Below are 21105 nucleotides of genomic sequence, written 5' to 3'. Positions count from 1 at the left end.
TACAGAGTAAGTAAATGAGAGACAGTGGATGCTAAGTGCCCAGTCTACTTATTGTATTTCACCTAACAAATGAGTAAATTACACACAAAAGATGCTTCCACGTGGACAATCAGATTATGAATGCAAAATGAAACATCCATGCAATGCAATTACATCAGGGATTACGATAAACCATATTAAGCCATTTATAACAGGAAGAAAGATGAGCCACAGTAGGTCATACATAAGATCTTTAGTGAATCAATACAACATTGTTCCCTATTTGTTTGCTCATGGTTATTATCATAATTGACAATTAAGTTTCAAAATTAGAACAGTGTATAATGATCATATGGTTCGTTCAGGAATCAACCATTTTACCGTTATTTCACTTCTTTTTCTGGTAGAAAACGTTGCGTGTCTTTTGTTTGTTGTTAGGACAACATTGTCTTGTTTTACTGATCTCTGCCCCTCAGCCAATATTTTATTCTATTAATAACTTACACAAACATGTCCCTCAATATGTCAATGACTAATAAAGCAGCCCCACCAACCATGGGTCAATGCCCAGGAGCAAATATCAATGTGGTGATGGAGGCGCTCTGCGTGCTGTGTTGCATGGGAACAGAAGGACTGGTCGACCATGGTTAACAGAGCGTGACCACACAACACAGGCAATCTATAACCCAGATCCTAGTTACAAAACAGCTAATCAGGTCCATGTTACAAAACAGCGATTCAGGTACATACATGCTTAGTGAGATGGCGTTTGGTCAGGGTAAGTTAAATACTTTGTTGGTGAAAATCAACACTTTTAATGCCTTATTTTGAGCATACTGAAATTCAGTGCTTTTTTAAGGTTTTTAAGACCCAGCGTCAGGTACCATGTTGGTTTCCCATGATCAACCTGTGAGGGTGACAGTAAAAAACAACAACAAATAACTCAAAGACAGCCCCTTTACCTATGAGTGTTAGTGCCATCTGCTCTCCAATCTAACCACAAAACCAACACTGTAGTAGACTGGTGATGTATAATGGGAAACTCCTGCACTGGGAATGAGACATTTATTGCCATTCTGAGTCATGAGTGGGCACCATGAAGAATATCAAAAGTATCCTAATCCATTCTCTCACCATTTTGTCACTTTTGAAGGGTTACTTTAGCTTGAAAAGCTTCGAAAAAAAGGTATGATGGGGATAACATTCAATAGTAACCAGATTCCCCGATTGAACAAACAACCTCAAAAAAGTGTACTCGCTGGTATGAATGATCTACGAAGTGAACTGAAACTTATCAGTGTGGGGATGAAAATATGTTGTATTAAGCCATAATTAGTATCAAGCAGCATGTAGAGGCACATAACAGCAAAAATCCAGCCTAATCTCTGGGTGACACACCTTGCATTCTTGAGTCTGATTATGTGTACAGTATGTTGTAATGTTCTCATTGCTCATAATGAATGGCTGAAATCACACATCATCATCAATAACACATCTACAGTGGAGTTGAATAGAACAACACCACATCATTGATTTACACCAAAACAAACATTATATCTGAACCCAACTACACTGCCCTACATTTCTGCTCTGATGCACCATTTTGATTCTATAGTAGTTGACAGTTGCATTGGGTGCAATAGGTGCGTTTACCAAGGGTCACATGTTTTTTCCCCTTAGGTTTAAGAAGGCCAACTATAATGAAACAATCATCTGAGTTTTCTGTGCAGCAATACACTTGTACACAATCTTTTGAAACAGTATGACATAAAAAAAATAAGACTTGAGGCATAACAGGGAAGAGAAAAGAACATAAGGTTTTATAGTCACAACACAGCTTAAAATAAAGTACTATGCTTCAACTCAAGGCTACTGAGGTTAGAACAGACTATGCATGGTTCTGTAATTACACAGCCTGCGGATGAGATGTGGTGGATGACATGTAGATATTGGGGAATAGTGGGTCAGACTGAAGGTTCTAAAGTACTTGTAGTTGACTCAAGAGTTTAACTATTCTAACTTTTATAACAGGAGTAATAATGTCTCTTGACAAGGAAAAATGATATGCTCAAACACTGTTAATAGCATAGCCCCCATTTCTCATTTGATGCAATCCAAGAAAGTAAAAAATGAAACATGATACATTTATATGTATCAATATACAACCCAAAAGCTAATAATGAGCTTTGTCAAACACATATGTTACTTTCAAAGTAAGGGGGTGAATCTAGCACACAGGTTAACTAACCGATGCATGGGCAACAGAAATAAACAGTAAATACCGGCCAGAACTTGCTGTGGTACAACATAAAGGAAGCTGACTTTAACCAGTTGAAGTTACAGAGCGCTCACACACTGAGAACACTGATTCTTCTCCGTAGGTCTAATTTGAAATTGTATCACAGTACACAGTAACTGTCCTGATCAATCAGTTGATACGTGATGAGAAATGTATCCAGGTTGTTTCCCCCCTCTGGTGTTAATATTCACAGGGATAAAAACAAACCCCTAGCTCAATTCATTATTTTTGGGGGCATTATACATATTAGATACATACAGGTGCATTTCCAGCTCAGTAACACACTGACATAAGCTGCTCCATTATGTGTCATATGTAGGCAAGAAGCCTTGAAGGTGGTGTTTTGGAAGAGGGTGGGACCATTGGGCCTGTGCTGTGTATTGTGTGGTGACATAAACATTTACAAGTCTCTCTAGCCTCAACTCCTCCCTGTGTTTTAACTGTGGAGCCAACAAACCGTCATCCAAAGCTCTGCTCTCTGACCAGACTGAACAGCATCTTTTCTGGCCATCTGCATTTTCTCTGAGCCTTCCCAGAGCCACTACTGCAAGCAGCTGCTTCTCATGGTGGTTAATTCTTACTTCGACCACTGCTGGTGGTAGTTAACCCACACATTTCCTCCTTTCTAGTTAAGTGTGTTTTTCGACGGTAACCGGGACCACATTGTTTTTCAATATTTTCCCATCAATGTGTGCGCCACATTTGAGAAAAAAATAAAAAATAAAAGTTTGTTCATCCAAATATGCTGTGCGGACTGATGGTGGCTGCCTCAGTCGCCATATTAACCCCCCACCCCCCAAGCTACTTTTATTATTAATGCTCATTCAGTCCTTCGCTGTCCACTGCTTTTTATGTGCTGCTCTTTCACACCCACCCTTTTATGTTAGTATGTCTGCGTGTAATTGCAACTGAATTAACAGGAATTTATTAGGGCTCCTGCATGTGGCAGCTTGTGTTACAACATGTACATACAGTACTGCAATATACCACACTGTTATACACTATTGGCTTTGAATGACCTTTAGAAGGTAACTTTGGGTGTTTCCGAGAAGTGAACATTTTCTAAGATTAATTCTTACAACTGAATAAACAAACTATCCTGATGGGAAAATAAGATCCCTGAAACACTGAATGAAGTCAGAAAGCGATCCAAAAAGTGACTTGGTGTTTACAGCGGTAGGGCCCACAGTTTTGTTTTTTAAACATAAACTAGTCTTTTGTTTGTGATTTATGAAGATAGAACTATTCAATTATAAGAATTACATGTAAGGCAATTATGTTTTGTTAATTACTTGCAGGCTCTACAAATGTAAACAAATCAACCTTCCCTGAAACTGCATAGTCCACCTTTAAGTTATTATGAGTATTACAAATTATCATCACTATTCTGGCTGTAACTCTTCTTGTTAAGTTTCAATATGAGTGGAGGTCTCATGGCGGCCACAGGACGAGCTAATGGAACCAGTTAATGGGAGTGTTTGGCACGGCAGCTCATTGGGATTGTATTGAAAGCGATGGAGGGAGCCCCGAGGTCTAGGTCACTCAATTGTCCTGTACAACAGGCACACACACACGCACACAATACACACGCACATCACCAGACAGAGAAACAAATGTGCACACAATGAGTCCCTCTGAACTATTCAACCACAAGCAAAAGGTTGCAGTGAGAGAGGGGATGCCGCAGGGCATGGTTTTTCAACAGCATTGAATAAAAATACAACACAGAATACAGCAGCACACGAGCGAGAATAAGCTGTTGACGCTCCAGTTGAGAAAATAAGAAAAAAACTTTAAAGCTGCACACACCGTGTGACCCTGGCTTGACAAAAGGGTTGAGCAACAAAAGAGTGAAATTGAAAAAGGGCCTAAGGTGAACTTGTACCACAGTTATAGGATATGGAGTCTACTAGTCTTCAGAATCTTTTTTATTATTATTTGAGAGTCCCTCACTGTGTATTGCTGTAGGAATGAAATAAAAACAAACATTGTCAAATATTGCTTGCATCTTCATCATGTTCAAAAGGTTGTTACCAGACCAAAATAGTTAATAACTGTGTCATTGGGATGCTGTTAAAATGTAAACTGTGTGTGAAGGATAGAGCCGATCAGCATATGATATAAACCAACGCAGAGTTACATATTCAAAGGCCAAGTAATTAATAGATTCATTTGGAAGATAATGAGCAGATTATTCAAAAATAATTGTAGCTGTTAAGCCTCTAATTGTCATATTGATTTTTGTTTTTTAAGCAATGACAGGTCATGATTCCACCGATGTGACATGAGGAATGAGTGCGGGGCGACAAACAGTCAGTGACACACCTTTACACCGTTATATTGGAGTGCAGGGCGAGCGAGCACATGGGAGGTGAAGGAAATCACACAGCACACACCCTTCACTTACACACACACACCATCCTGGGTACCCCTCCTGTTCCTTCCCCCCCCTGACGCCGAGGCCACTGGCACCATTTCCTGTCCCTTGTCTCCCTCATTGGAGAGCCGCTCCCTCTCTTCTGGACAAAAAAAAACTTCACAGTACAGAGCAGCCTGGATGCAGAACATCCACTTCTACAGCTCCCCTGTTTTACAGCCTATACCTTACCTCGACAGTCAACAGCTCAGGTCACACACACACGCCCACACGGGACAAACACATGCACACTGCGACACACAGCAACTCCGACAGGAACATGCTCCAAGCAGTCTGATCCTTCAAATGACCTTCTGGCTGCCCGTGTTTACTACATTTTCTAGCCCTCCATTTAAAAGGAATTGCTCCATCGTTTTCCGTAGCTTGTTGCCTTACTCTGGGGTTCAAGACAAGGCGACAGAAACCATTCCTTTAAACCGTGCGTGCATTTTTTAAAGATCCAAATGAACGTGGTAAATAAACAAGACCGAACAAGCAGATGTTGTGAAGTTTAACTTCTGTCTGTGAACGGAGCCAGAGACGTAGGCTGATACTTCCCATTGACTAACAGTATGTGATAAGCTAATTAGCGATGAGCAACGGTTGCCCATTTCTTCTACAAAAAGGCACACACAGTTAAAGAATCTTTTCTTTTGCCTTGTCTTGAACCTGGGAGTGAGGCAACATGCTAAAACTAAAGACTGTTGAACTTTTCCTATAAAGCTCGCTTTCAGAACTGAGTGATTCGGCAGAGTGAGTTGCAGACAGCGGGGAAGGCGGCAGGTTCACCTTGGGTGATAGCAATAGACTAAAGAACCACAAAGTGCTATAAATACCCAGCGTGTCAGTATCTGTAAGATCAAGCAGCACCAGTATACAGAGACACTGTCTGTGACAGCTAAAAAAGCCTCTGATCTGCCGAGATGAATTCAGAGTGAACGGCAGCTGTTTGGCAGGGGAGCAGGATGCAAACAGGCACTATAAAGCACTTGAGATGGAAGACCGATCCTTCACACAGACAAACAGCCACAAGAGAACCAATCACTTCACTGCCTGAGTACAAGACAGAGGCAGATACAGAGAAGACAGAGAAGCATGTAGGCAACGGCCCACTTGCGAGTAAATGGCCTCAAGCAGCGAGCAGTGGTACCACGCTCCCCGCATGGAAAGAGCGCAGTACACAAAGCTGATCTTGTCTGTGCGGCGGGCGACTCGTCATCCTCTTGACACTTTGTGCACACAACACACTGCAGTGGATGAGGCTGACGGGCATATGCACTGCAGCCAAACCAAAGTTGTATTACATTTGCATTGTTTCACGGCTTCTTAAAAATAGGCTTGGATGACAGATGTGTCCGCCGCCACAAAGAACAAGACTCGCCCTCGCACAGCCCCTCACAATTAGGCAGTGGTTGTTTTACACTATGTCAGGGATGAAAAATCATCCAACGCGCACTGAAATAACTTTCTTTTTCAAATATTGAGCACACAAACAAATCAAGTTATGTTTTTATATCTATTTTTAGTAATGCTAGGAAACACTGATCTATCACTTCTGAGTCTAATGCGGTGTTATTTATATTTTTGGGAAAAAAGGCTTTGAGATACTCATTTATTCGGTGGTTTGACTTTTTTCCACATGAAACAGCGTGTTGGGGCAGGACACAAAGCTGGGAGGAACTTGATTGGAAAGTTTAAAAGAAGGCGGGACAAAGAAGGCAATGGCTCCATTGGCGAGGATCACTTGGGATAAGGTCTTAATTAGATTTATAAGTGCAGCCTTTTTTCCCCAAAAAAATGTTATTCATCAAATCCTATGAATGCCAGCAGATATTTTTTTATGTCATATAACTGTGGTATAAAAAGAGGCTACAAATATTAGTCCTACAGTCTCACTGTGAAAGAATTACTCTAAAAAGTTGCGACTGCATAACTGTATCGTGTTCCAGCAAGTTATCGGTTGGCTTACGTTTTGTCCTCTGGTTTTCCTCTGAATGCAGGCACACTGCAGCAGACTTCCTGCAAAACAGCTAGAAAATTAGCTTTTTATCACAGCTGCACAGTCTATTTTGGAAAACTCCAACATCTGTGCATTTAGATTTTTAATCAAAGTGGTTCCAAAAATAATATTATGGTGTCCCATTTAAAGCACATCTGGTACTATAAAAACCTCTCACTCGGTGTACCCAAGTTGACTCACTTCTAATGAAGAAAAACATCAGATTGTGAAAGTTGTGTCTGGAATCTGATGAGTCTCTCGTTGCCATTCTGGTGATGAGTTAGTGTATTTTGTGACCGACAGCAGATGCTGCTGGAGATCAGTTTCAAAAGCTCATATATTATGGATTAATTACAGTTTTAAGATTATTCTTAGACTATGGAGACAAATCAATTCTACAACTCGGGCAGACCAAAACACTATCTGGAAAAAATCTGATATGCTTTGAAAGATAAACAGGATACAGTGGTGAACTTGATCAAAATATTTCACTAAAAAGAGGTGGAGTCAGTGATTCTGGAGAACCCTTGTTGTCAAAATCACTTTGTCAAAATCAGTGAAGGTCTCCTCACGATCCGCTACTGCTACCTGTCCGTACCGTGTGTGTGCACGTGATATTCACTGCTTTTGACAAAAAGGGATTTTGACAACAAGGGTTCTCCAGAATCACTCAGTGCGTTTACATGCAGACTCATAATCGGATAACTAAACGAATAAGACTTCAACAGGACTTTTAAACTGCATGTAAACACCTTTATCCGATCTACTTCGGACACAAATCGGCACAATAACGGACAAGAGAAATCGGATGAGAACACCTAGATAATCCGTTCATTGTCGGCTTTCTCTCTGCATGTATACAGGGATCGGACATCGCATATCGGACTTCTCGTTCTGTGCTTGTGTGCCTGCGCGTGATAGACTACACCATGGGTTATTGACGGAAGAGAACCGGACGTGGCTCTAAAACCACTTGTTGAAAGCATGGTTGAAAGGGCTACAGCGCCACCTAGCATAGTGGAGACAGCCATGCATCGGACATTTATCCGATTTCTGAAAGGCCATGTATACTCAGACCACTCAGACAAGTGACACGGTCCGTTCGAGTGTCTTGTTCGATATATGTGATAATCCAATCTAGTTGTGCCATGGAAACGCACTGACTGACTCCACTTTTAATTGGAAATAGATCATATGTAATCTTAACAGTTTTTGTTCACAAATTACCTCATTTTCAGTGGGGAGGTCTAAAAGGGTTTTGTTTTGGATTGTTATTGTTTTTGTGTATTCTTCCTTTTCACCATTTGTTTCAGTTGGTTGTTATCATGCTTGTTATAATGGCTATAGTTGTTCAATGTGTTGCTTCACAACAACTAGAACAACAAATATTAAAAAAGTGAAGTAATAGGGGAAAAATAGGAACTCTAGGTTCTGTTTGCAATCACAGAATGAACAATGAAATGTTTGTTGTTTAGCTAAACTTGTATGTGACTGTTTAATGTTACCAGCTTGAGAATGAGAAGTAAAAAAATGTAAGATTAACGTTTCATTTCACTGGAATAGAAGATACATGAAAAGCACAAAGTCAGAAGAATTTGTGGAAGATTTTTCTTTTTTGTCCCCCATAACAAAGTTTACCCACTGCAGGAGCCCACTTAATTCACTCTAGCAATTTTACTATTTCCTTGAAAAGCTCATAAACCCACAGTGTTGCATGTTTTATTGCTATTTCGAAAACACACCTTCCCTCTCTCTGTTGTGGGAGGAGGATCATCTAGGAGGAAGTGGGTCAGTGAAGGCAGCAGACACACTCTCATTAGTCATAGTCAGTCATAGTCACTGACGGAATTAATATGCTGTGTTTGTCTGCAATAAGACACATCATATACTGCCTTAGGTATGATGAAACGATATCAAACCAGTCAATCAGAATTATTTGTCACCAGACAAGCACACACACACACAAACACACACACACACACACACACAGCTGTCTTGACAACAACGGTGACTTGTTTGCAAGCAATGTCAACTTCTTCTCTCCATTCCTGATTTAGACTGGCATCGGAAAAACTGGCAGCAACTGTGGTGGCGGGACATCCCCTTTCATTGTATGCCAGCTCCGTGACCCAGCCATGCCACCCGTGGGGTCCGAATGATTCGATACACTCAACACTCACACACAGGCACGACCCCCTTTTCAGGATCTCTCACATTCTCCATCAGCCGTTGAGAGATAGAGAGAGATTGATATTCTCAGTCACACCAAGGCCACAGACTATTTCTGAACTCCATCTCTGCTGCTGCTCACTTCACTTTGGCTGATTCGAAAAATTGCCTGCAGATAGGTATTTCTGCTCTGACTTCTGAGTGGTGCCCACACTGTAATGTATGCATGGTAGTCGGCAAGTCAAGTGCACTTAATAACCCTTTTACATGCTTGTTTTTCTACATTCAAATCGACATGCTGTCACGACAACAGGTAAAGCAAAATGACAAACACTCTATTTTTTCTTTGGACAAAATACACGGCCAATACCTTGTTCGTGGTTTAAAATATATATATATATATATATATATATATATATGCATTCATCATAACTTGAGGCTCGTAAATAAATGTTAAGAAATTACAAATCTTACACACAGAGCTATGAACTGTCACTGTAAAACAAGAACTGAAAGACAACGTCATAGGACACATAAGGTTTTCAGTAAATGGTTCTCAGGCCTGATAGTTTTGGTTTTACCTATTTATGGGTTACTTCACACCTTTATATATACAGTCTATGCTTCACACAAGCATATACCACTGGGTGCATTCAATTTTACAACAGACTTGTTGCAAAACAAAAAAAACAGAGTGTGTCTAGGACGTTATATCCCTGCTATACTGTATTGAGTTGGTAAAGGGATTCTTCAATCTGAGCGTCTTAAGCAGCAGTGTCAATATGAAGAGATGCTGCAGAAGGTGTAATTAGTTAACACAGCTGCATCTTTTGTGAATCCTTTGAGTATATGGGAATGGGAAGTCTCTTGAGGATCCTTATTGTGCATTCAAGCCAACTGGTATTAAAACTATTTGCAGTAGTACAAAAAAACGGGAAGCAACTGACTGAGCTGTGGCTGAACGGAGACGTCCTTATCTGTAGCACCATCATGCAGAGTCTGTCTGTTTGAAACACATCACTTGTGTCATCTGTCACCCAATGAGGGCCATGATGATCCCAGCAGCTATACACAGATACTGGGTAGGTCATGGTAGAGAGAGATGACACATACACACAGCCACACAAACATTGGCTCTTACTCCCCGCAAGGCTGAAATGCAGAGACTTATGAGGTCGAGCACACCACAGTCCACAGGCTGTGCATTTCTAAAAACAATGTATTATAGCACTCATCACTGTGTAATTCCACAATGATGGACTCAACTAGGTTCATTTCGGAGCCTCTATTAGTAACTTGCTCACCAGGAGATGAACAAACTCTCTCACATTTATAATTCAAACGTGGGCCAACAACAAACAGGCTCAGACAGCTACCATGAAGCAAGACAGGCAGGTTGGATTTAATATACCAGGATTTCAGCACAACACCACAGTTTAACCAATACCAATTTGTTATATTGTGTAACTGGATTAGGAAGACCACAACACCTAGGCACGCTGGCAAATCCTCACATGATGAGCCAAGATTAGGGAATTTATGCCACATCTGTGTACAAACTTTGGGAGGTGATGGGGCGGACAGGCAGCCTGTGATGGAAGGCTGTGGCCCTGCAGAGCAGCTTCACCGGACTGGGTCCACCCAAGACTTCAACGGAGCAAATGAGCACCTTCTATAAAGCCACACGACACAAAAAGCACAGCGAGGAATGTCCCCCTGCATTTCATTCTGCCAGCGAGCCGGTTTTACATTAAAGCATAAAACTGGCGACAGCTCGCAAAAAGCGGCCTAAAACAAAGACGTACACATCCGCCCAAAAAAAAAAGACAATGCAAGCATGCATTTATTACACACACACACACACACACACACACACACACACACACACACACACACACACACACACACACACACACACACACACACACACACACACACACACACACACACACACACACACACACACACACACACACACACACACACAGGAAAAAAAAAAACTCTTGAATAAATGCATATTGTTTGTGAAACTTCTGTAACCAGCTACTCCTGTGAATGTGCAAGTCAAACAGAACTCTCTGAAACTGATTTTAAGCAGCGAATAGCATCTGTTTCCTGGTCTGTTCATTTACATTTCAACAAATGCCTGTTTTTTCTGACAAGTAAGTAAGTGGGACCCTCTCGGAAACAAGTTGGCACAAGTCAAAGGGTTTATCCCATCCGAATAAATTTGAGTATCCTATCGCTAAGTAAAGCTTTAAAGCACTTTTTAAAACAGAGTGATACGGTGCTCAACACTTGCACACAGGCAAACTATAGATGAATAAGAGTATAGAGTTGAAACGAAATTACAATAAAAACAGTGCAAGCAAGGAGAGACAAAGGGACGCAAAATGAATTTATATTCAAAACATCTTTGAATATAATATTTGAACTGTGGAGAACTCAATGCCAAAAAGTTATTTCCTGTTTCATTTAAATACCCTTAACAAAATCCAAAAGATGCAACCACTTGGGAGGAAAATCCCAATCAACCTTTCTCCTTCTTCAGCGCTCCAGCCCCGTTAACTCAATAGCTGTGGACTTATTTCAGCATTAAGTATTGGTCTTACAGTTCACCTGCATAAATGTGCCTTTACCTGTGTCGTCATCTAGATCCCCCTGTAGAGAGGAGTCTGTGTCCTCTGAGGAGGCCTGGCTCCTCCAGCTTATATTACCCATCCAAGAGGCCACAAGTCCACACAGCTACTGGTCCAGGAGCGATACTGATGATGGCTATACTTCTGGTCTACTGACGACCTGTTGCTCAAGCTGGCATTGTCAAGAGCTATCACTCAATACTAGCACTGCTGAGAGTTAGTCACAAACTAGCCGGTCCGCATGATCATTCTCCCTTGAGTCAGCCACACAGGGAAAGATCCACAAATAGCACGGAGGGACGGAAAGAGGAATTGAAAAGTAATGTGCTTATATTCTCAATTTTTTTTTCTTGTACGGAGAGAAATCTAATCAAATAATCCTTAATGTCTTGAGTGAAGCCGTCCACTAAACCTTAATCACTGGTGCTGGAGAGGGTCCAAGCCCACAGTGTATTGGAGTGAAGATGTACTCAACAGTCACATGGAAGGGAGCGGGCCACCTGTGGGAATACATGGCCTTCTCTTCGGCATGTAGGCCGGCGACACAAAGCAGAGGAATCAAGTGATGCATCGTCTTAGGAAGATGACTCAATAAAGTAGGATGAATACGACCTGGAAGTGGTATTGAACTACGCATCTCTATTAAACAATCTCTCGACTGCAGTCTTAAGCTCCTTTGGTAGATGTTGTTGGCGGAACGGCCTAGAAAACATTCATGTTACAAAGAGCTGATTGCCTTCACAGACAAATGTCTCATCGATAGCCTCCGTCCACTCCAGTCATTAAACCCAACATGATCCATTTCTCTCTGTGCGTGCACTGACTAGATATTCCCACCAATGCTTTACCTTTCCCAGCCTAAACTCTATTCCCTCCCTCTTTTTTTGCGTTCCCATACGCAGCACACACATACACACACGAAAAACTAATTACAACACAGCTAAGGCTATATGGGAACAGAAAGCCTCTCATTCTGTGGCAGAGGGAGGGTGAAATGCTTTCTGCCATCAAACCTCAAAATTGCAGCATGTCAAACTGAGAGCCCATAGCTCCCTCGCTCTAGTGTGCAACAGTGGGATCACTCACCAGCAAAATGTGCATAAACCTAATGGTCCAGGGAAGCCTTTTGTAATCACGGCTACTTTAGCTCATGCTCAGAGTTTTTCCGTGACTAAGGCATGCGATGGTTTGCTATTTATGTACGCCAGACAAGAAGATATTTCGGTCTGAAGTGATGCAGTAACCGCTTAGCAAACACAAAGCCAATCAAAATGACTTACACTTTGGTGTTAACTGTGGGAATGCTTGAGAGTCAAAACTTTGCATTGCAGCTCGACGGATTCAAATGGCAGATACACAGATGCTCAGTACAACACTATGCAAGGAGAATGTTATTATTAGTCCACGGGCTAATAATAAAAACGCTATCTATGCTACTCCCAGCAACTTTGTTTCCAACACTGACATGACAAAACTGTTGTCACACAATGCCAGCCTCTGAGCACAAAACAAGGACAGACGTTGCAACTGTAATATTGCAAAAATACCAATAGAAGCATTCAGTTTAGCCACTTTTCTTTTGATCTTCTACACGTTTGTCAGACCGACATACAAAAAGATCACACGACAAGATGTATTTCTTTAATGGAAATGCTTTACAAGCATCTACAAGGTAGCAAACTTGCGCAATGTCCCAGGTTAAGCACAAACACGTTTTTAAAATATCCCATTACTACAGTAACATAATGTACTTTGTCAACACAGCACAGAAAAAAGGGACCAAAGCTTTAAAGTTCCTACTTATCTTCAGAATAAAACAACATGGCCATTGTAGTTGAGGCATTCAATTGTATTGTTGTAGTTATTCATGTCAATTAACCAGATGTGCCTCTCTGCTCTATTTTCGTCAAGAATGTTTCCCTGAAAAGTGGATGCAAAGTTGGTTCTGCAACATGAAGCTCTATATTTTCTTAAATTCAGTGTTACATTCCCCAAAAATCTGACCATGTCAACAATTATAAAACATTGTTCATATGGAGGAGTAGCATATTACTTGTGTCACTGCCAACTTATGACTGCAGCAGTAGAACCATTCCAAAGGGTTTAATTAGGTCATTAAAAGGATTACAATCGCTGAATACACATACTGAACATTCAATTAGCAATTTTGCTCATTTCAGAAAGCCTTAACGATCCGCCGCTGAAGCACAAAGCCTGTGAACTGAGTCTGAACTTAAGTAACGGCTCATTGGGGGTACAGCACAGTGGAATGGCTTAAGATCTCTAGACATAAATACGGTGTGTTGGCGAAAGTGAGCAGAAATAATTCCCTTTTTTCTATACAATACAAGCACACCAACACAATTTTAAATCACTCTTTTGGTTTTACACCTGTGATAAAAATAAGATAATCAATTTCTGAATAAAAGTTTGGTGCACACAGAAATATATCTGGTAACAAACAACACAGAATGTGTGAGGAGGGGCTTAAAACCCCATCAGGTTTGAGTACCTATGTGGTTGACATTTTACAATCCAATAACACGGACAGTCCCCTATTGTGAGTCACTTTAAAGTAGTCTGACGCAGTACAAAATGCATTATCTTACAAATAAAAACAGCCAGTGTTTTCGTCTTCTCCACCCAGTTCCTTTTCTCTGGAGGTATTAGCTTTGACGTGACCTTGACCATCTGCTGTCGTTTGATTTTGGGCCGAAACTATCACTGACAATGAAAATGAGTTGTAATGCAATACGCACTCAGTTTGGGCTGCCGAAGTGATGATGTCATGTGAGAATGGGGTTCCGTCAGTGTTGAAATGGACACAGGAACCACCTGCATGATTTCCTAGGAGGCGACATCCTATGATCGATGTATAATGCTATCTGGAGACAGAGAAATTATGCTTTTTCTGATACGATCATTTAAAACGTGCCTTCAAGCAGGGTGATGGAAACCCAGTTAGTGACAGCAGGACAGAGTATCCACGGTGATTAAGGAGTATGTTGATGCGGTTAGTCACTCTGGTAGAAATGTCGGCAATAAGTCTTCCCTCTGGAGCTTGGTGTCCATGTGTGTGCATTGCATTGAGATAGTCCCTCTCGGTCTGTGTGCTATGGTTACCATTTACATGCTAAATCTTGGCAGTTTAATACCATTTTTTTTTTTACCTTAAACCATATATCCTTATGCAGAGAATCCCTACTTATAAGCATACACTTTATTTTGCTTTCTTCAAATCTTTTTTTAATTTGCTCCTCGAGGTACCAGCAAATTAATCTCCTTCTGTCAAGGTCTAAAAACGGGTCCCTTTACCGTAGAGTCTCCAAAGCCTGAGCCCACATAGACAACAGCCTCTTATTTAACACCAGCTCTTTCCTCCAATCCTTACACACATTCTTTCTCTCTGTCTCTCTCCCTGAGGAAAAGGCTTAACAGGCTGACACTGAAACTATGAGTCCCCAGCCTTGTCCACTATTTTCCAATTCATTGCCATCAGGCATGGTGTGTGTGTGTGTGTGTGTGTGTGTGTGTGTGTGTGTGTGTGTGTGTGTGTGTGTGTGTGTGTGTGTGTGTGTGTGTGTGTGTGTGTGTGTGTGTGTGTGTGTGTGTGTCCGTCCTTTGGGTTCATGTTTAGGATCGATGGTGTACATATGGAAGGTTGACTAACAAGTGACCCGGTGAAAACAACTAGAATGCCCGGGGAACGAATGAGAGGATGGATGCCAGAAAGAGGTGAAGGATTGGGGCTGATTGATAGTGACTGTACAATACATCATCCAAATACACTGTAGCCTTTATTTGCTTTCAACTAATCATTGAACCAGAAAAAAATACTAGACTGCATCTAGACTGTTTTCATTTAGCTGTGACCATATGTAGTCATCTGTCTGCAAGACACGAAAGGAATCGGAAACTTTTACGCCTATGAAGAAGAATGACTGAGCGAGTGGTGGATGACACTCCCTCCCCGCCTGTTACTGGGAGCTGTGTGTGTGTGTGTGTGTGTGTGTGTGTGTGTCCGTTCAATGCATCACTGCCCAGGACAGTAATGTGGAGGAGCGAAGCAGGGAGAAAGACAGCTGGTGGAGTGGGATGCAAGTGTAGCTGGTGGGTATAAAGTTTCCTTCCAAAAAGGCATCAGGGGTTTCTACAGCTTAAGGCAAGCTAGATTTAAGAGTAAGACTCTCTTTTTAATGCCACTTGGAATGAAATTAAATACCAATTTTAAAAAAAAAGTCAATTACTTGGATAGAGAATAGTATTTGCATAAAACATGACTTGTTTTGGTCCAGTAAGAATTTCTACTTCAAATAATGAAAAATATATTTAAAGAAAAAGATGTTGTTATTTCAGAATACACAACTAAACAATTGTTTTGCAACTTGCAATGTGCCCATAGCGGACCATGCCATTGATCTGAGTGATGAATATGAGAGACAGAAAATAGATGGTGACAATTTTGAGATTTTAAATTGCAATGTCAGAAAAGCAGTGATTGATCAAATCAAACATTCCATGTCTTAGCATTTTTAAAACTTTGAAATATTCATTTAAGACATTTCAGTAGGCCTTCACAGAACGGCCTTTATTTTTCAAGACTTTTAAAGATAGGAACCCCGGGCCATAACCGAGACCACCCTGTTCTCCCCCTCACACTTTATTTGTCTTATGAGGAATGAGCTGCTAGCAGAAAACACTCTGGGGGTCAAAAGCACCGGAAAATATTGCCACGTGCACAATGTTGAAAATCAACACAACACAAATACACACACGAACGGCAGGAGACTTGGGCGTGAACGCGGTTACAACTCCGGTGCACTGGATAACAACGTAGCTAAGCGTTAGCTGCTGGGGAAAAAAGCTAACCTTTAGCTGAGGCTAACCGCCGTTACAAACCAAACCCACCTTAAATGTGAGCTATGGCCAAAATATGAAGCAGAAAACTACAACTCCAAGCACCACATGCTCATGTATTAAATTATCCTAACATGTCTCATCCCGTGTGAAAAGCTGAGATTTGTTTTTTTGAACGTTAGCGATGCTTTCAAACCACCAAACCGTAGTAACGTTATATTTGGGAGCGTAGAGCTGAGCGTGAATGCCGGTGAATGTAGGCAGCAAGATAGCCCCCCATTTGTGTTTTTAGCCCCACATATCCATTTGGTTTGAATTGCCCAAGTGGAGGCAACGTTAATCATGTATATGCTCAGTTAACCCTATAGTAATACCCAACTCGGTACAGAAAAGCCGTTTAGTTACATTAGCTCCTGCCAGCTAACGCTTTATTTTAACTGGGATAGCCGAGAAAAGAACCCAAAAGGCCCAATTAAACACCCATTCACACTGAATATATTCGTCCATATGCATCCGGAGCTCCCTCTTTAAGCGTATGTTTCAGTATAGTATTTGATCCATCCGTCCCCCATTCGTGTGTGAAGGGAATACCGTTATACGGTATCCCGAGGTGTGGAGCAGTGTGTCTGGGTATTGGACTTACCTTGCTTGCTCTCTATTTTTCCCGACATTTTCGTAGCCGTGCTCCCACTCTCGGTTCAAACAAAAACGTTAGCCTACAGACGAGCCTCGCCGTGTTTTCCTTTTCCTCCGACTATTCCCTCATTTTCGGTATCCTGTCGTGTCCGCGAGATGATTCCGCCTGCGTTAATATAACGTATTTATAGGCTGCACACATTGGTACGGTCAAAACGCTATCTCAGTCAGTCGGTCTCCGGGTAATTTTCACTGAATACACACACACACTCTCACCGCTCACATACACAGACACATTCACATTACTGTCTTGAACCTAGACTCGGGAGAGCCCCTCGTCCAGTGTAACAGCGCCCCCTCGCGTCAGGAATTAGCCACATCGATCTATCAACAAGAGGATGGGCGTGTTTCAACTTCAATTCAGAGAGAGAGAGAGAGAGAGAGAGAGAGAGAGAGAGAGAGAGAGAGAGAGAGAGAGAGAGAGAGAGAGAGAGAGAGAGAGAGAGAGAGAGAGAGAGAGAGAGAGAGAGAGAGAGAGAGAGAGGGAGAGGGAGAGGGAGAGGGAGAGGGAGAAACAAACCAGTGTTTGTCTGTTTCCAGGGATAGATACGGTAGGCTAATTGCGGTGCACCACGGAAGATTTACACAGATCTGCCAAGTGTTGCACATGGAGTCATAAACAAAATAAAAATCTTTCCGCATGTGTACAATGACACAGTGAAAATCCATCGATCAATATTCAGTATTTTGTGCAGAATGGAGGCTAGTTCCAACATGACACCTGTAAAAATAATGATATAATATGTATTTATCTATAGCCTACATTTAAATGCATACTTTAGCAAAGAAGGCCCTAGTACGCACAATCAAACCTATTTTGAGTGCATTTTAGATGTTAAATACATCTACAGAAGAAAAAACATAACAAAATAAACCACAGTAAGAATAAACCACAGTAGCCTATATTATATGACAGCATCAATTCAATGTGATTGTCTTAGTGCATCAAAGTTTCAAATACAATGTTGCAGACAGATTCAAATTACAGCAGGCTACACATTTATAATCAGTTAGGCTACATGAATAGTATACACATTTGGCGGCTAGATCTGCGGTCTCCTTTTCCCTGGAGTATTTTAAAATATTCAATCTTTGAAATGTGAAATCACAGAGAATAAATGTTTCTTACTTAATAGGTTGGATCTATATGCTTGCGTTGGTGCAAAGAAGGCACTAGTAAGCAAGATCAAAGTATTTTGAATTCATGTTGACAGAGGATAAATACATAAGAAAAGAAAACTAGCTAATCAAAACAATGTAGGACAATGCATGACCTAGTTAGAAGCGGTAGTCCATGTCATCACACAATCATTTCTGACCTCCTCATCCACCGCAGCATAGGAGCCTAATGATATGACAGAGCATGTTGACTGGACTGAATTCATCGAATAAGAAACTAAACTGTAGCACAATAAAAGACAGCTAAATTAATACAGAATAAAGGAATGCTAAAAAAAACCACTGCATTGAAATGGTCCAAGCATATTATAATAGGCAAGAAAAGCATGTGCTAAACTTAAAGGCTACATCTCCACATGGTAGTCTTCTAATATATAAGGTTTTAAAGCTTCAGTCACTGACATTTGCCGTGTTTTTTTATGTATTGGAACAAGTGATTCCACTTGATTAAATAAAGGACTCATTCAAACAGAGTGCAGAGTTTTGGACCAGGTCGTCACTCAGATTGATGCTGTTGGATGGAACCTGCAAGCTCACTGACCATCTGTGTTTCCATCTTCCAATGCCAGTTCATCTTAACAAACCTGAGGGAACCCCTGATTTGTTCATCAGCAGCATAAGAAGTACAGTATGGGAACGTAAGCCGTTGCTAAAAAAAAAAGCAATTTTTGCTTGGCATTAAACCAGTGTTGTAGAGCCACTTTTTGAAGGTCTCAGTCTCATCTCAGAATCAACTGCATTTTTACTTAGCCTTCTCATGATAATAATATTATTATTAATAATAATAATAATAATAATAATAATAATAATAATAATAATAATAATAATAATAATAATAATAATAATAATAATAATAATAGTAATAATAATAATAATAATAATAATAATAATAATAATAATACAAATAATACAAATAATAATAAAAATAATAATGCATTTTATTTGTAAAGGACTTTTCATTGTTAAAAACAATCCCAAAGATCCTTTATTGGTGGCCCCTTGGATTTTAAGACCACATTTGAAACGTAATACATACACATTGTATGGCCATAAAAGAGGTGAATGAAGGAATCTTGATTTATTTTTATTTTTTTGTGTTTTTATGGAAATGTGGATCTTTCCATGTACTTGGTCACACCCTTGATTTAATTCTATCGTATGGGTTTTCTGTTGACAATGTGCTTATTGAGGATGCGTCCATCTCTGACCATAAACCCATTGTGTTTAATGTTAACCTACCAAACCCTCTGTCTGTAGCTAAGTCCCCAGGTCGCTTGTCTCGTTACATTAACTCTTTCACTGCTAGTCATCTCTCTGAATGTTTCCTGAGTAATGATGTGGCTAGCTCCATTTCTACTGCAAATGAGCTTCCTTGCAGCATTGATGACTTAGTGTCTCTATTTAACTCATCTTGCTCTAACATTTTAGATTCTATTGCTCCCCTTAAACTCAGACATCCCAAACCTAAGTCACAACCCTGGCTTGATGACACAACCCGCTCTCTCAGGCAGGCTTGTCGTAGAGCTGAGCGGAAATGGAACAAGGATAGACTTACCATCTCTCTTGACATTTTCAGAAATTCATTAGCAGCCTTCCAGACAGCGGCTAAGAAAGCCAGAGCCAAACATTTCTCAGATATTATTAACAAACACTCTAACAGACCGAAAATCCTTTTTAGTACCATCAACTCAATTATTAACCCCAAAGTCTCCCCAGAGGTCGAGTCATCCACAGGCATTTGTGAAACTTTTTTAAAGTTTTTTATTGATAAAATAAAAAACATAAAACTGTCTTTTACCCCCTCTGCTTCCAGCACTTCACCGTGTCCCCCAGCTGTTACAGCTATATTTGAAAAATTTTCACCAGTGACCCTTGATGATCTGAGAGATATTATCAAGCACATGAAACCCTCTTCATCCCCCAATGATGCTATCCCCTCTCAGATCATCAAAGACGCCATTGAAACCATCGGTTCAAGCATTCTGATCATTATAAACACATGCCTTGTCTCTGCTACTGTTCCCTCATGTTTCAAGCACGCGGTTGTCCAGCCGTTGCTTAAAAAACATAACCTGGATGTTAATTGCCCAAATAACTTCCGTCCAATATCGAAACTACCATTCATTTCAAAAATTCTGGAAAAAGCAGTCCTCTCTCAAGTATTGCCATTTCTCAACTCTGCCAATGTCTTGGAGCCCTTTCAGTCTGGCTTTAAGGCACGCCATAGCACTGAAACGGCTCTGCTAAAAGTGTCTAATGACTTACTCCTCACGCTAGACACAGGTGAGAACGCCATCTTAGTCTTATTAGACCTTAGTGCTGCCTTCGATACAGTCGACCACCCCACTCTTCTAGCCCGTCTCCATCAGTGGGTTGGTATAAGGGGCTCAGCTCTGCAGTGGTTCTCCTCCTACCTCTCCCACAGATCATTTTCAGTGTCCATAGGTCAGCACTCCTCCTCCTCTGCTCCTCTGTCTTGTGGGGTCCCCCAGGGGTCCATCCTGGGTCCAATCCTGTTTTGTTTATATATGCTCCCACTGGGGAATATAATCCGAAAATATAACCTGTCATTCCACTTCTATGCCGACGACTCACAATTATATCTCCCTCTGAGATCCGGGGACTGCCTTCAGACGCTCCAAGAGTGTCTCAAGGAGATAAATGACTGGATGGGGGATAATTTCCTCCAGCTTAACAACAGCAAAACAGAAGTCATTATCTTTAGCCCCTCCAAATTAAAAAAACCCATCGTCACTGACCTAAGTAGTCTAACCCCATTCATCAAACCATCTGCTAGAAATCTGGGCGTCATTTTTGATTCCGAGTTATGCTTTAAAAAACAAATTTCATCCGTAGTGAAGAACAGCTTCTA

The 21105-nt window shown here is 40.9% G+C and overlaps 1 protein-coding gene across 4 annotated transcripts in view; it reads right to left on the bottom strand.

Annotated features, from left to right (window-relative positions):
* rapgef1b (Rap guanine nucleotide exchange factor (GEF) 1b) overlaps window positions 1–17266 on the bottom strand; it is a 44669-nt gene extending 27403 nt beyond the window's left edge. For all 4 annotated transcript variants that reach the window (XM_080046857.1, XM_080046860.1, XM_080046859.1 and 1 more), the window contains exon 1: window positions 17002–17266. In XM_080046857.1, coding sequence (XP_079902983.1) covers window positions 17002–17029 — 28 coding nt within the window. In that variant the 5' untranslated portion in view covers window positions 17030–17266. The remainder of the gene's footprint in view (window positions 1–17001) is intronic.
* Between the last annotated feature and the right edge of the window lie 3839 nt (window positions 17267–21105).

The sequence above is a fragment of the Ammodytes marinus genome (genome assembly GCF_949987685.1).
Source record: "Ammodytes marinus genome assembly, chromosome: 18".
Taxonomy (NCBI): Eukaryota; Metazoa; Chordata; class Actinopteri; order Uranoscopiformes; family Ammodytidae; genus Ammodytes; species Ammodytes marinus.
The sequence above is the reverse complement of the archived record's forward strand: the minus strand, read 5'-3'. Positions and strand labels throughout refer to the sequence as shown.